General features: G+C 43.0%; 3 protein-coding genes across 3 annotated transcripts; 1 reads left to right on the top strand and 2 right to left on the bottom strand.

Moving 5' to 3' along the window:
- Positions 1–313: 313 nt before the first annotated feature.
- LOC121760330 lies at positions 314–945 on the top strand. The gene has a single exon (XM_042156008.1). The coding sequence runs from the start codon at positions 391–393 to the stop codon at positions 772–774; it is 384 nt and encodes a 127-aa protein (XP_042011942.1). The 5' UTR covers positions 314–390; the 3' UTR covers positions 775–945.
- Positions 946–5,929: 4,984 nt separating this feature from the next.
- LOC121760561 (cytochrome P450 71A8-like) lies at positions 5,930–7,496 on the bottom strand. The gene is made up of 2 exons (XM_042156206.1): positions 7,149–7,496; positions 5,930–6,526 (listed from the first exon to the last, which is right to left on the bottom strand). The coding sequence occupies exons 1-2, from the start codon at positions 7,494–7,496 to the stop codon at positions 5,930–5,932; spliced, it is 945 nt and encodes a 314-aa protein (XP_042012140.1).
- A 5,186-nt stretch (positions 7,497–12,682) lies between these two features.
- On the bottom strand, positions 12,683–13,267 carry LOC121760560 (cytochrome P450 736A117-like). The gene has a single exon (XM_042156205.1). The coding sequence runs from the start codon at positions 13,265–13,267 to the stop codon at positions 12,683–12,685; it is 585 nt and encodes a 194-aa protein (XP_042012139.1).
- Between the last annotated feature and the right edge of the window lie 1,749 nt (positions 13,268–15,016).

The raw sequence follows: 15,016 nt of genomic DNA, 5'->3' as shown, positions 1-15,016 counted from the left end.
TACGTAATACAATTATAGCCATTACGTTGATTTACAGGTTGGTGAGTGAGCTCACTACACCACCACGTAATACATGAAATATTACATTTCGTTTTCCAAATATTTTAAATCTGAAAAATAAAATCAGAATGAAAACCTCCTGCATATTCAAAGAGTCAATTCCTGCTAAAATACATATAGAATCTTGTCCCCATTATGATTTTATTCATTTTTTGGATGAGAAAATAACTTTGAGTAAGTTAAGTTGACATGCCATTTTCAAATTAAGGACAATAATTAATTAATTATGATTAATATGGAAAATAAAGAAGACCATCTCTCCAATATAATTCCCCCCTTTTGAAATTCCCTTTTCTCTCAGAAATCAGATCAGCATCAAATTGAAATTGAATGGCGCTGGAATGGGTAGTCCTCGGTTACTCCGCCGCCGCAGAGGCAATCATGCTTCTCTTCCTCACCCTCCCAGGCCTTGACCCCATACGGAAGGGCCTAATCACCGTCACCCAGGGCCTCCTCAAACCCTTCCTCTCCATCGTCCCCTTCTGCCTCTTCCTCCTCATGGATATCTACTGGAAGTACGAGACCCGACCCACCTGCGAGTCCGATTCCTGCTCCCCCTCAGAGCACCTCCGCCACCAGAAATCAATCATGAAATCTCAGCGCAACGCGCTCCTCATCGCCTCCGCCCTCATCTTCTACTGGCTGCTCTACTCCGTCACGCTGCTCGTCGTAAAGATCGATCGCCTCAAAAATAGGATCGAAAAGCACGCCTGATTCCCAAATCGCCCATCTTGTTGGTATTCTTAATTGAGTTTAATTGTTAGGATCTGTTTGACTGTTGGATGTATTTCGTATCATCATTTCCTAGCTAATATTGACCGCTTTAAATTTGACGTTTCCTGCCATCCTGTGATTGTTTATCATCATTGAATTCTGATCTGTATCTGTCTCTTTGTTGTTTGGATCTGATAGAAGCTAGGTTCCCTTTTTTGGTGTTTAATACTCGCTCCGTCCCATTTAATATGAAACATTTGTTTTTCGGCGTTAGATTTTATGTATTGTTAAGATTGATGAAAAAGTAGATATGATGAAGATTCCATTTTAAAAAATGTTACATTTTTAATGGGATAGAGGGAGTAATAGTTTTTTGTTATAAATTATTCCAACTGAGGTGCTGTTTAATACTCCCTCCGTCCCAAGGTAGTCGATGCATTTCTTTTGATAAACATTTCTTTTGGACACGAGATTTAAGAAATTGAAGTGTTAGTATATGTTAAAGTGGATAAAGCAAATTAAGAGAGAGGAATGGAGAGGAAAGTAAGAGGGAAGATTAAATTTTTCCAAAAAGGAAAATGACTCAACTATCCTAGGACACCCCATAAAGGAATACGATTGAACTACCTTGGGACGGAGGGAGTACTATAGTACTGGACTACCAGTGTTTTCTTTTTGCCAGTGTGCATATGCTTGCTGTTGGATCTTGAATTCTGTCAATTTATATTACTGATATTGTGATTTGCTATACCCAAGCCATAATAGCCTTGTGTGTTTCTGATTAGTACTACTCATTTTGAATCACTAGTATCATGTTTTATAGCTTGTATGTTACTTATGCTATTCCATCATGCTCGTGAAAATATTGTTGGATTTGGATATATGATAAATATTGTTCTAGTCCTTTTCCTTGACATTAGATGAACCAATTATGCATTGTAGTTCTAGCTGTTATTTTAAGTGTTTGAAAGATCAATTAATTTTTTTGTGTTAGATAGTATTGTTCATGACTTCTAATGGTTGAATCACTGTAGTGCTGCATACTTTGTTTGGATCAGAAGCATGCTTTAATTTTTACTACTCACATTTATTGAATATTGTTGAATATTGGAATGAGGGCTATAGACTTGGTTCGTACCTTGTTCTGTTTACTAGGATCATCTGATCAGGTCAATGATATGAAGCTTGTTGGTCTTAGTATATGTACTTGATAACACTTAGAACGTAGTTGCATATAATATAAACAATCCTTGATATAAAACCTCCGGGCTAGATTACACAGTATTGGTACATTGGTCCATCATGCTAGATTACACAGTATTGGTACATTGGTCCATCATGCTAGATTACACAGGTACCAACGAACGAGAAATCTATAAACCTGAAAACTGTCCAAGTTATCAAATGTGGCAGCAACTTACCTACTCATTGTAGGAAGAGTTAACTTTGCCAGTTTGCCTTCACCTAAAGTTAATAGTGATTGGGGAATAATCAAGAAAACGAAGATTATAAGGTCTCCAGATGGTAAAGGTGATTGTTTATACCTTCTGGCTTGTGCCATTCTCTTCAAAAAAAAAAAAAACTTTCCATCTGTCTTTTGGCTGTATTTTGACACATGTTGTCAAATATTGGCCATGTTGGTTGGTGATTTTCCGGCCATATTCCACCGCTGCATTTATGTCTTGACAGTTTTCAGTGGCAGTATATGGCCCCCATGGCAGGCTATGGCGCGCCATTTTGTCCATGACTTGACACCCAAGTAGGGCTTGCCCAACCCGTTACCCTGCTAACCCGACTCATTAACCCATTAAGTTGTTAGGGTTTAAGTTAGCAATCACGATTCCCGCTAAACTAACTGGAGCACAGACTTCTGTTCTCTCCGTTCCACTCTACCTTCGTCAACCCATTACTGCTCTGGCTATTAACTATGGAAAAATTTTAGGTTTTTGTTAATTTATTTATTTTCTTTGTTCTTTGATGTATGGAATATAGGGTTATAGAACTGGTGTTAAAAGCTTTAAGAAAGATGCTAACCTCTAGGGCACAACCACGTTGTAAATGACAAAGACAGATTGGAGACAATGGTGAAGAGACGGAAGAATAACATGAGCGATGACATAATAGGAATATTATGTATTTGATATGTCGATGATAAGGAAGAGGATGACTATTTTTAGGTTGATGAGGATTGAGGAGGATTCGAATTAAGATATAATGTCTACGATTTATGACATTCGGTTTTAATCATTTTCCAAATTTTTGCATTTGTATTTCTTACTCCCTCCGTCCCACTCTAAGTAGAGCATTTTCTTTTCGGCACGAGATTTTATGTAGTGTTATTTTGTGAATTAAGTGATGAGAATGAAGTAAAAGAGGGAAAAAGTAGAGAGAGATGTTGCCAATTTTAGAAATGTGTCATTTAGAGTGACATACTAAAAAGAAAAATGTGTCGATTAGAATGGGACCGAGGGAGAATTTTTTTTTTGAATATTAATATTCAATTATTTATCAATTGGCATATCTTGCCATGCTGGCCGCCAAAGAACGCCACACGCCATTGACAACATTGATTTATAGTAAATGCTTTGCATGGACTCCTCTACAAGTTTTAGATCTGGAATGCCAGGTAATGAATTTTAAAGTGTACCCAAAAAAATTTAGATTTCAACCTGATATTTGCTCGCAGCATGATAGTTGAGACTAGATGATCTGCTAATTACTTTTTCGTCCACTCCTTGTTTTTGGAAAGACAACATGCGAAGGCTTATTCATAATGCTCACAGACCAATAACCTCTTACTCATATGATGTATCGTACCAAAGAGATTGAGCATCAGGATCGTCGACTTGATCATCTCGTTTCGTATTTAATCTAATAGGCCTGTCCAATGAAAAAAAAGTCCAAGGCCCTTAAGAAGGACACAATTGCTCTATTTCATAAAATTTGTGTTTTAAGATATCGTTCGATTCGTTAGTCACAATTATAATGAGATACAATGTGGGACAACAAATTTTGAATTTATCTAGGATTAAATTAGTTGCATGGGTGGAGATAGATGGACAATATAATATTGGCAATGTAGGAACATGCCAAGAGACATTGTAAGAGCACTCACAACCGTGCTCTTGCCAACGAGCATGGTTGTGGGCCCGGCACCACTATTCCTGCCTACTCTTCGGCAAGAGCACAACACCCACAACTGTGCTCTTCCGCAAGGATGACCACAATTCAATTTAAAATTCAATTAAATAAAAACATTTTCATAATATTAAAATTCATTAAAAAACCACAATAAATATTACAAATTACAAATAAAATAAAAAAGACATAATTAAAATCCTAAAAATTAAAAATTACATAATTAAAATACTAAAAATTAAAAATTACATAATTAAACTCCTAAAAATTAAAAATTACATAATTAAAAGCTAAAAATACCCCCGTGGAAGACTACTCATCCGGCGGCACTACCCCCAATTGTTTTTGGAGGCCCAATATCATGGCCTCGTGCGATCGAAGTTGCGAGGGGGTCATAATGACCTATCAGCCATATTGAGTTGGGCCAAAGGGTGGAGGTGGAGGTGGCGCATATGGAACGGGAAAGGGAGCGGGAACTGGAGCATCGGCGGTTGCAGCCGCGGCTCGACGGCGGTTGGCCGCCGCCTTCTTCCTTCCTTGACGTCGGCGTTGGGAACCGCTCGGGCCGGCGTCGGGGCTACCCAAGTTAGCTTCGGCGAGTTGGCTAGCCACTTCTTCGGAGTCGGCGTCGGATAGGGATATCGACCTTGACCGTTTGGAGGAGCCGCTAGAGGAGGATATTATGCCTCCCCTATACTTCGGGTGCGTCCACGTCTGCTGCCAAATGTTGAGGTACTTGAACGGCTTGTAGTTCATGGATTGGTAGGTGCTCATCGCGGCAGTGATGATGTCGACCTCGCTCCAGCCGCTCCCCGCATTCCGCTCTTCCTGGAGGAAATAGCTATTGAACTTGCCAATTTCATCGTTGGCTCGGTAGATTGCGTTGCGCACCATACTTTCATTGCGATCGATTGTTCCCGGCGGCCGGTTTTCATTGTACCGGCGAGCAATGCGCCACCAAAAGTGATCGCCGGATTGGTTCGTACCAACCAACGGATCTTCAGAGATTTCCAAGTACGCCGTGAACAATTTATCCATCTCCGCCGGAGTGTACGGTGTGCGGACACCGCGAGTAGGAGGAGTCGGAGTTTGGGAGGGGGCGGTCGGCCTAGACTCGAGTGTCCACCCTTATACCCCTTCGGGGGCATCTTGGTCGTCGATTAGGTATGGCCGGTAGCCACCCGGAACGCCCGAACTTTGGGTTTGAGGAGGGGCCGAGTATTCCGTTTTCGGACTAGGAAACGGTTGTGAACCGAACCATTCGGGGTTCCAACCGTGGGAGCCCGGGGGGTTATCGCCTTGGCCGGACATTGTTATGTTGTAGGAGTGGAAGAAAGATTGAGAATGGATATGGGATAACGAAGATGAGAATGGATATGGGATAACGAAGATGAGAATGGATATGGGATAACGAAGATGAGAATGGATATGGGAGAATGAAGATGAGAATTGTGTAGTTTGGTGTGAATTTTTGGGTGTGAAAGTGGGGGTATTTATAGATGAAAATGTGTATTTTTTGGGGGAAAAAAATAAATTAAAAAGTGGTAAAAACGGTAATAAACGGATATATTTTTTTTGGGAAGTGAAATAATATTTTTTTTTTATTTTTAATCGGTTTTTTAATTAAAAACCGATTTTTAATAAAAAAAATTTCAAAGGCAACGGCTATGCCGTTGCCCAATCGCTGCTCGCCACGTCGCCTGCTCGCTGGCACGGACGTGCTCGTTGCAGCGAGCAGAGCCGTGCCAGTGGCGCGAGCGCAGCGGCGGCGGAGCTCGTCCGTTCCAGCGGCACGGACGGACGGAAGCCGTCCGTCCACCGTTGTGCATGCTCTTACAGGCCGAGCTTTTGAGAAAATATGGTCTTTAACCACAAATAAATATGACAACCGAACGATCCCTAAGAATACACACAATTTACAACAATTGCTCATAACACAAATCAAATAAAAGTTGTCAACATTTAAAATCTGCATGTGAATGTTTCTCTAAATCATACAAGTGAAAGTTTCTCTAAATCATTTAGGTTGAGAGGCAAGTGCAAGAAGTGGAGAAGCTCTGTGGACAGTGACTCCATGGCTCTCGGTCATGTCGAGGTCAATCCCGTTAGGCAATTTCCAGTCAAATTTGTGTACCAGATTAGCTAACAAAATCTCCATAGTAACAGTAGCATATGTAATCCCAGGGCATCCCCTTCTTCCAGCCTCAAACGGGATCAACTCGAAATCTTGCCCTTTCAAATCAATTGAAGAATTCAAGAATCTATCGGGCCTAATTTGTTCTGGTTCGTCCCACGAGACAGGGTCCCTCCCCAAGGCCCATGCATTGATCATCACCATCGTTCCGGAAGCAACATCATAGCCTTTGATCTGCACGTCCTTTCTTGTGACTCGTGTAATAATTGGGAATGGTGGATGGAGACGCAAGGTTTCCTTGATCACAGCCTTCATGTAACCCATATTTTCTAGGTCATCTGGTTTTATGTGTTGATTCTGTTTAACGATGCCTCGTACCTCGGATTGTAGTTTTTCCATCACTCTAGGATGGCGCAAGAGTTCGGACATCACCCATTCCGTAGACGAGGAGATTGTATCAGTTCCACCAACGAATACATCCTGTATGAAACACGAGACGTGTTTAGTGTAATATTGTTGCGAAAGAAGATGGGCAAGGGCCCCCCGTCAAAGTTTGTCTCATGGATGGATTAATGATGAACTTGTTCTGCCATAAATTCAAAGTAAACGCGCAATAAAAGAGAGAGAAATTTCGCCAAGATAGGAAAAAGTCCATGGGCACACATAGGAAACCGATCACTAGATAATTGTTGGTAGAGATCAAGGTAGCAAAAAGAATGGCTTCATACGTAACCTAATATGCTCCAAGGCCTAACATAATAATACCAATAGTTGGGTCCATTTGGCCGAGAAAGCTCTATTGGACCATTTCCTTTCGCTCCCTTAACTAGGGGATATATAAGAGGAAAGAGTATATTTCTCATTTTCACCTCTTTAAAATGGTAAATATACCTTGTGAAATCTTAGGCAAGAAAGATAAAAATATCTTACTAAAAATAAAAGGCAGAACATCTATTCAGAATCAATATTTATAAAGAAAAGGTTAATGTGGTAATTATTTAATTTTGCCTCTCAAATTTTTATGCTCCTTAGGAGATGCTATAATAATCACAAATTATCACTAGCAATAGAAATAGTGGTGAGAGAGTAAGAGAAAGATTACCAAAAGCAAGGCTTTGATGCTGTCCAGATCAATGGAGGAATCAACACTCCGATCGTTGTAGGTTTCGATCAAAACATCCACAAAATCTTCTTTGACATCCTTCACCTCATCTAATTGCCTTTCTTGAATCACACCCTCCAAAACTGTTGCATGCACGATCGTGGAGGGGTCGATGCGTACATGCGACGTAAGAGTAGGACGCCTAAGTGCATAATAAATGAGTTGAAGGAATTGAATAAGGAGAATGTGACATCCGAATTGATGAGCTGGCAAGGTGGTACGGGTGAGGTGGTTTAGAGTGAGGTGGCATGCGTGAGATGAGGGAGTATAAAAGGATGGGGCCACCATCTTTTCATGCACGTCAATTGTGTGATTGTTCGTTGGGCCAAGGATCGTAGATCCGAAGCATTTCCTCTCGTTCAGTTGTTCCTTTCGTCATTTCACTTTCCGTAGCTTGTATTGTTCGTTTTAATCAATCCATCATTTTCGTTTCCCCCATTACTTGTGTTGATTTCTCGTGTTATGTTGAATCGGTGTTGATTTTGGTTGTCGTTGTGGTGTTTTGAGCTAAGATTGAGCTGAAATCACATCAAGTGGTATCCAGAGCTCTCGATCTCCGGACATGAGTTCGGCGACGCGCGGTGCCGAGTCGGAGAGGAAGATGTTGATGGAGGCGATGGAGAGGAGAATGGGTGAGATGATTGAGCAGTTTGCGAAGAAGCAGGAAGGGAAAATTGAAGGGAAATTGGAGGGTATTATGAAAGCTATTGCAACCATCAGCCTGCAAAATCAACAGTACATGCAGAATTCGGAAGTAGGTGAAGGTAGTGGGAAGAAGAAGGAAATCGCGGTAGACCTGAATGATGTGAGAGAGGATCTGGGAAGATCAACTCGATATGAGTTTCCTAAGTTCGATGGAGAGGGATTTGAAGGCTGGGTTATGCGATCTGAATTTTTCTTTGAGGTGGCAAAGGTGCCGTTCAAGGATCGAGTAAGAGTGGCGGCGATCCACTTCGAAGGGAAAGCCTTACAATGGCATCGGGGTTTTGCAAGCTTGCAAGGTGAAGCGGCTTATGCCGATTGGAATTGCTATATTGCAGCGTTGGGAGCGAGATTTGGCGCGCATGCTTACGAAGATCCACTAGCAGATCTTAGGAATTTGAAGCAGAAGGGTACTCTGCAATTATACATGGATCAGTTTGATGAGATCTACCCGCGAACGGGAATTAGAGAGGATCAGGCACTTAGTTTCTTCTTATCTGGGCTGGTTGATGAACTCCAAATGCCGGTGAGAATGTTCAGACCAAAGTGTTTGGCTGAGGCTTATTCGTTGGCTAAATTACAGGAGCTGACGGTGAGAGCTCTAGGAGGAAAGTCGAAAGCAAATCATAACGTAGGGCAGGGTGCAAGCAGCTACTATTCTCAATCCAAACCATTGGTGGTAACATCTACTAATTACAAGCCTAGTGGAAATGTTAATGCGGGTGGCGGTCGGGATAATGGCAGAGCTGGCGGAGCTAGAAACCACCATAACCTTACACCCGAGGAAATGGATGAGAAGAGGGCAAGAAATGAGTGTTTCTGGTGTAAGGAGAGGTTCACACCGAATCACCATTGCACTAAGCGACGCTCTTATGTTATGCAAATGCTGGGGGACGAGACCGAAGTGAAAGAAGATGAGGAAGGGGAGCAGGTAGAGGAAGAATCTGAAGATGAACTTAATCTGCAGTTATCTCTACACGCAGTATGGGGAAGAGAGGGTCCTCAAATTATGAGAATGAAAGGATTATGTCAGAAAAAGGTGCTCAAAATACTGATTGATACGGGGAGTACTCACAACTTCCTTAGTAGTCGAGTGGCTGGAAAAATTAAGGGCCAATTTGTGCAGGTTCCACCTAGAGCCGTGGAAGTAGCAAATGGGCAATTGCTGCAGTGTACTCAAAAGAGTAGCACCTTCCAGTGGGAAATGCAGAGTTTCAAATTCACCACTGAAGTTTATGTAATTCAGCTGGAAACTTACGATCTTATTTTGGGTGGCCAATGGTTATCTACCTTGGGAGAAATTAAATGGGACTTTAGTAAGCTCAGTATGGTGTTTCTGTTGAATGGGGAAGAGGTTAAGTTGCTAGGAGAGGATTGGCCTGTTAAGAGTGAGCAGCTGCATCAGTTGCATGTGTGTAAGCAAAATGATACAGATGATCATGAGCATAAGATGAGTTTGTTGATGCCTACTGCGGAAGGAGAGTTTGGAAGTTGCTATGGAATGCATGAGGAAGAAATTTGGCCAGAATTGGATGCTATACTGACAACTTATGTTGATATGTTTGAAGAGCCAAGAGGATTGCCTCCATTGAGAGCTCAGGATCATAAGATTGTATTGAAAGAAGGGGCCGAAGCAGTGAATATTAGACCCTACAAATATGCAGCTCAACAGAAAGATGTGATTGAAAACATGATTAAAGAAATGCTAGAATCGGGAGTGATCAGGGAAAGTCAGAGTCCATTTGCTAGTCCTATAGTCTTGGTGAAGAAGAAAGACTCTTCGTGGAGGATGTGTGTTGACTACCGATCACTCAATGCTATTACAATCAAGGATAAATACCCTATTCCGGTAATTGAGGAATTGCTTGATGAACTAGGAAGAGCTAAATGGTTTTCTAAGATCGATCTGAGATCGGGTTACTGGCAGGTAAGAATGGCTCCTGAAGATGTGTTTAAAACAGCATTTAAAACTCATGCCGGGCACTATGAGTTTTTAGTGATGCCTTTCGGCCTCACAAATGCACCAGCCACATTTCAAAACCTTATGAATACGGTGTTTAGAGCCCATCTAAGGAAGTTTGTACTGGTATTTTTTGATGATATACTCATCTACAGCAGCAACAAGGAAGATCATGAGAAACATTTGTCTGTGGTGTTGGGTCTGATGAAGCAACAAAACTTATTGGCCAAGAGGTCCAAGTGTGCATTTGGCTGCAGAAAAGTGGAGTATTTGGGCCATGTTATATCAAAGGAGGGCGTAGCAACTGACAGCAGCAAAACTGAAGCAGTCAGAGAATGGCCTCAACCAAAGACTATTAAGCATATCCGGAGTTTCTTGGGATTAACGGGGTATTATCGAAGATTTGTGTCAGGATATGGTGTAATAGCTCGACCACTAGTGGAAATGACCAAGAAAACCACGTTTTGTTGGACGGAAGAAGCTCAAAAAGCTTTCGAGCAGCTGAAATTGGCCATGGTTTCAGCTCCTGTATTAGCCCTGCCTGACTTCACCAAAGACTTTGTAGTAGAAACTGATGCTTCTGGAGTTGGAATAGGGGCTGTCTTGATGCAAGAGAAACATCCCGTAGCCTTTATCAGCAAGGCCTTATCAGTGAGATACCAAGCCTTATCAGTCTATGAAAAGGAGCTGCTGGCCATTTTAATGGCAGTAAAAAAGTGGTATCACTATTTGCAATGCAGAAAGTTTATTATAATGACGGATCATCAAAGTTTGAAGTATTTGTTGGAGCAGAAACTCACTACTCCAACACAACAAGCTTGGATGGCCAAGCTTATGCATTTTGACTATGAAATTCGGTACAAGAAAGGGGTTGAAAACTCTGCTGCTGACGCACTTTCCAGAGTACCAGAAACTATGGTTTATGCCCTTACATCTTATATTATTCCTATTGAGCTTATTACTAAGATTAAGGCATCTTGGGCTAAGGATTCACAGATCCAACAGATTATTGCAGACAAAAGAAGAACCGTGACTCTCATCCAAAATTCAGCTGGCATAAGGAAGAGCTAAGGAGGTATGGTAAGCTTGTAGTGGGTAATGATTTGCATTTAAAGGCTCAGATTCTATCTCTTTTTCACAATTCTGCCTTGGCTGGACATTCTGGAGTGTTGGTGACTTATAAAAGGATCTCAGCCTTGTTGTATTGGCCTAAGTTGTTGAAGGAAGTGAGGGAGTTTGTTAGAGTTTGTGTGGTGTGTCAAAGATATAAACCGGGTAACTCCGCAAAAGCTGGACTATTGCAACCACTTCCAGTACCTACTGCCTTGTTCACTGATTTAACTATGGACTTCATTGAGGCTCTTCCAAATTCTCAAGGAAGAAATGCTATAATGGTGGTGGTGGATAGGTTGAGCAAATATGCTCATTTCATGGCGTTGTCTCACCCTTTCACAGCCAAACAAGTAGCTGATGTATTCTTGAACTCTGTCTTCAAATTACATGGTATGCCAGTTAAAATAGTCAGTGATCGCGGAGCTATCTTTGTGGGGGTTTTCTGGAAGGAATTCTTTGGATTGCTAGGTGTGGAGCTGTTATATTCTACAGCCTATCACCCTGAAACCGATGGGCAATCAGAGGTGGTGAACCGTTGTTTGCAGAGCTATCTAAGGTGCTCGGTAGGGGAGAAACCTCATTCGTGGGCACATTGGCTAGGCCTTGCAGAGTATTGGTATAATACTTCATTTCATACCAGTATTAAGATGACACCCTTTGAGGCATTGTATGGGTATGCTCCTCCTCTTCATGTCCCTTATCTACCAGGAGATTCTCAAGTTGAGGCAGTGGACATTGCATTGAGGGATAGAGAGGAAATGATTCAAATCTTGAAGCAAAACTTGGAGAAATCTGCAGCAAGGATGAGGAAGCAAGCCGATAAGCACAGGGAGGATAAAGAATATTCTATTGGAGATTGGGTATGGTTAAGGCTGCAGGCTTACAGGCAGAAATCCATACGAGGACACCATCAAAAGTTTGAGCCTAAATACTATGGGCCATATCAGATTCAAGACCGGATTGGAAAAGTGGCGTATAAACTGAGATTGCCTACTACTGCTGCGATACATGATGTCTTCCATGTGTCCTTACTGAAGGCCGCATCACCTCCTAACGGTCCAGTACCAGATCTTCCTGTTATATCCCATATTAATGATGCCATTCCTCAGGCAATACTCGAGCGGAAGATGATCAAACGACGTAACCAAGCTGTTACCCAATGGCTGATTCATTGGGTGGGACAATCTCCGGCCGATGCTTCATGGGAGTTTGCCGACGTGATTAAAGAACGTTTTCCTTGGTTCCTTGAGGACAAGGAACCTTAAGGAGAGGGTAATGTTGCATGCACGATCGTGGAGGGGTCGATGCGTACATGCGACGTAAGAGTAGGACGCCTAAGTGCATAATAAATGAGTTGAAGGAATTGAATAAGGAGAATGTGACATCCGAATTGATGAGCTGGCAAGGTGGTACGGGTGAGGTGGTTTAGAGTGAGGTGGCATGCGTGAGATGAGGGAGTATAAAAGGATGGGGCCACCATCTTTTCATGCACGTCAATTGTGTGATTGTTCGTTGGGCCAAGGATCGTAGATCCGAAGCATTTCCTCTCGTTCAGTTGTTCCTTTCGTCATTTCACTTTCCGTAGCTTGTATTGTTCGTTTTAATCAATCCATCATTTTCGTTTCCCCCATTACTTGTGTTGATTTCTCGTGTTATGTTGAATCGGTGTTGATTTTGGTTGTCGTTGTGGTGTTTTGAGCTAAGATTGAGCTGAAATCACATCAAAAACCTCATCCATCCGCTTCGCAGCGTCATCAAGCCTCTTATCAAAACCATTAACACGACCAATCCATCCAAGCCAAGGAATAAAATCACCAATCTCAGCAGTTCCAATAAGATCCATGTACTCCCTCATCAACCCCGGGAACTTCTTCCCATTTTCACTCTCACTGTATTTCCCACCGAAGGTCGATCTAAAAGCCGCGTCAGCGTTCGTCTCCGCCATCATCTTGCTCAAATACACCGGCCCTGAACACTCCTCAATCCTCTTCACCAAAAGGGCTGTTTCTTCTTCCCTTATTGAACCGAAGGATTGTACCCTTTTGCTGCTCAGCATCTGCAGGACGAAGATGCTTCTCATCTGCCTCCAGTATTCGCCGTGTTGCGCAGAGCCCACGTCTCTGCTGCCGTAGAGCAGCTTCCTCATGGCCTTGAGCTCTGGCCGGTTGGAGAAGTTTAGGTCGTGAGTTCGGATGATCTCGCGGGCTATGTCCGGTGAAGAGACGACGACGGTGGGGACGCTGCCGAGGTGGAGAAGCATGATGGGGCCATGTTTTTGGGCCATGGAGTGGAGGGCATGGTGAGGAAGGGAGCTAGCTAGCTGGTGTAGCTTTCCGATTATAGGTAGCTTTGGTGGGGAAGGGGGGAGCTTTCTCTTGGTTGAGGATTTGAACAAGATTCGGTTAATGGAAAATAATAAGATTAGAGAAACAATAGAAGTGAAGATGATGAATATTGGGTTGAAGCTCAGCTCAATTTCCTCCAATTCTATGGATTAAAGCACACATCATAAGCCTATATAAGTACTACGGAGTACGCACGAGTGGCTCACATGTATCGAAAGTGTTGGGGTTGGTAGCGGAAACGTGCGATCTAATGGATCACATAAAATTCTGATTTATTTACCAGATTATTTAGACAAAAACTATTCGCGTAATTCTCACATGCATCATGCTCTTAACTTGAATTTAAACACGTTTTAGCATGAACAATACCTAAAACATGCTTGCTACGGAGTTAGCCAATTTACCTCGTTGATTCAATAAAGAATCGAAGATGGCTTGCTTCGTCTCCTCGTGAAGATCTTGAGTACTAGACCACGGATCTTCTGACTGGTTGCCGGACTCTTCCTTAGATCCCTGACTGGGTCCAATATGTGACTTAGTAAAAAGCTAATTGGGTGAGGCATGTTCCAGATTCTTCCTTAGATCCCTGACTGGGTCCAATATGTGACTTAAATAAATAGGAGAATAAAGGAGACAGAAAAACAACAATTAATTTGTCTAATTTTCGTCCCCCCTCTAAAGAGTGATTTTCGAAAATTGTGCTCTCCTCCGTGAGCTGAGTTCTGTCTTCCATTATTCGAGCCCTAGTACGTTGGTGAGATTTGCCCACACAAATATCAGCGTATAGTCCGGGACACCAGTCAGAAGATCCGAGGTCTTGTATTGAAGATCTTCACGTGGAGACGGAGCAAGCCATCATCTATTCTTGATTGAATCAACGAGGTAAATTGGTTAATTCTGTAGTAAGCATGTTTTAGGAATTTTATGTGCTAAAGCATGTTTTAATTCAAGTTATGAGCATGATACATGTGGTAATTACGCAAATAGATTTTGTCTAAATAATCTGCTAAATAGATCAAATTCATGTGATCCGTTTTGTCCGCACGCTTCTGCTGCCAGCCCCTTCAGTTGGTATCAGACCTAGTCTTTGGCTCTGATTATTTGGATTTAAATTTCGCGAAATTCATTTATGCATGTATTATTTGATTGAGAAGCATGTTCTTGGTGTTTTGTTTAATTAATTATGCATGATGAACTCAAAAACTATCGAATCAAAGAACTTGAATTGCTCGAACGCACCATGTGCGATCGAGATAGGGATGTAGAGACAGTGGGAGCCGGGAGCCGTGATCACGGGGCGACGCGCAAATGAGTGGGGACTCGTGCGCACCGCCGGCCGAGACCACACGCACCAGACGGAACCCGGGTCAAGGTCGACACGGCGGTGACTGGCGCGGACACCGCGAGACACCGGGCCGAACCCTAGGCAGAAGGTCCGAGCTGGCCGAGAGCGGGCGCGCCACCGTGCGCGCCGCTGGCCGAGAGCTCGCGACACCCGACGGCTCGGAGGGTCGAGCCGGGCGCCGAGACGCTGGCCGAAAGGCGCGCGCCACCACGCGCGCGCCTGGCCGAGAAGCGTCGGCACCCGTCGAGCAGGGCGCCGAGACGCTGGCCGAGAGGCGCGCGCCGCCGCGCGCGCGCCTGGCCGAGAAGCGTCGGCATCCGACGAGCCGAGACGCTGAGACAGG

Source organism: Salvia splendens, chromosome 13, assembly GCF_004379255.2.
Source record: "Salvia splendens isolate huo1 chromosome 13, SspV2, whole genome shotgun sequence".
Lineage (NCBI taxonomy): Eukaryota > Viridiplantae > Streptophyta > Magnoliopsida > Lamiales > Lamiaceae > Salvia > Salvia splendens.
Note: the sequence above shows the minus strand (reverse complement) of the source record. Positions and strands in the feature narration are given on the sequence as shown.

Coding starts and splice junctions, on each gene's coding strand:
- LOC121760330 (XM_042156008.1), top strand. CDS start 391: ATGGCGCTGGAATGGGTAGTCCTCGGTTACTCCGCCGCCGCAGAGGCA.
- LOC121760560 (XM_042156205.1), bottom strand. CDS start 13,267: ATGGCCCAAAAACATGGCCCCATCATGCTTCTCCACCTCGGCAGCGTC.
- LOC121760561 (XM_042156206.1), bottom strand. CDS start 7,496: ATGGTGGCCCCATCCTTTTATACTCCCTCATCTCACGCATGCCACCTC. Junction 6,527..7,148: donor GCATCAAAGCCTTGCTTTTG/GTAATCTTTCTC, acceptor TGTTTCATACAG/GATGTATTCGTTGGTGGAAC.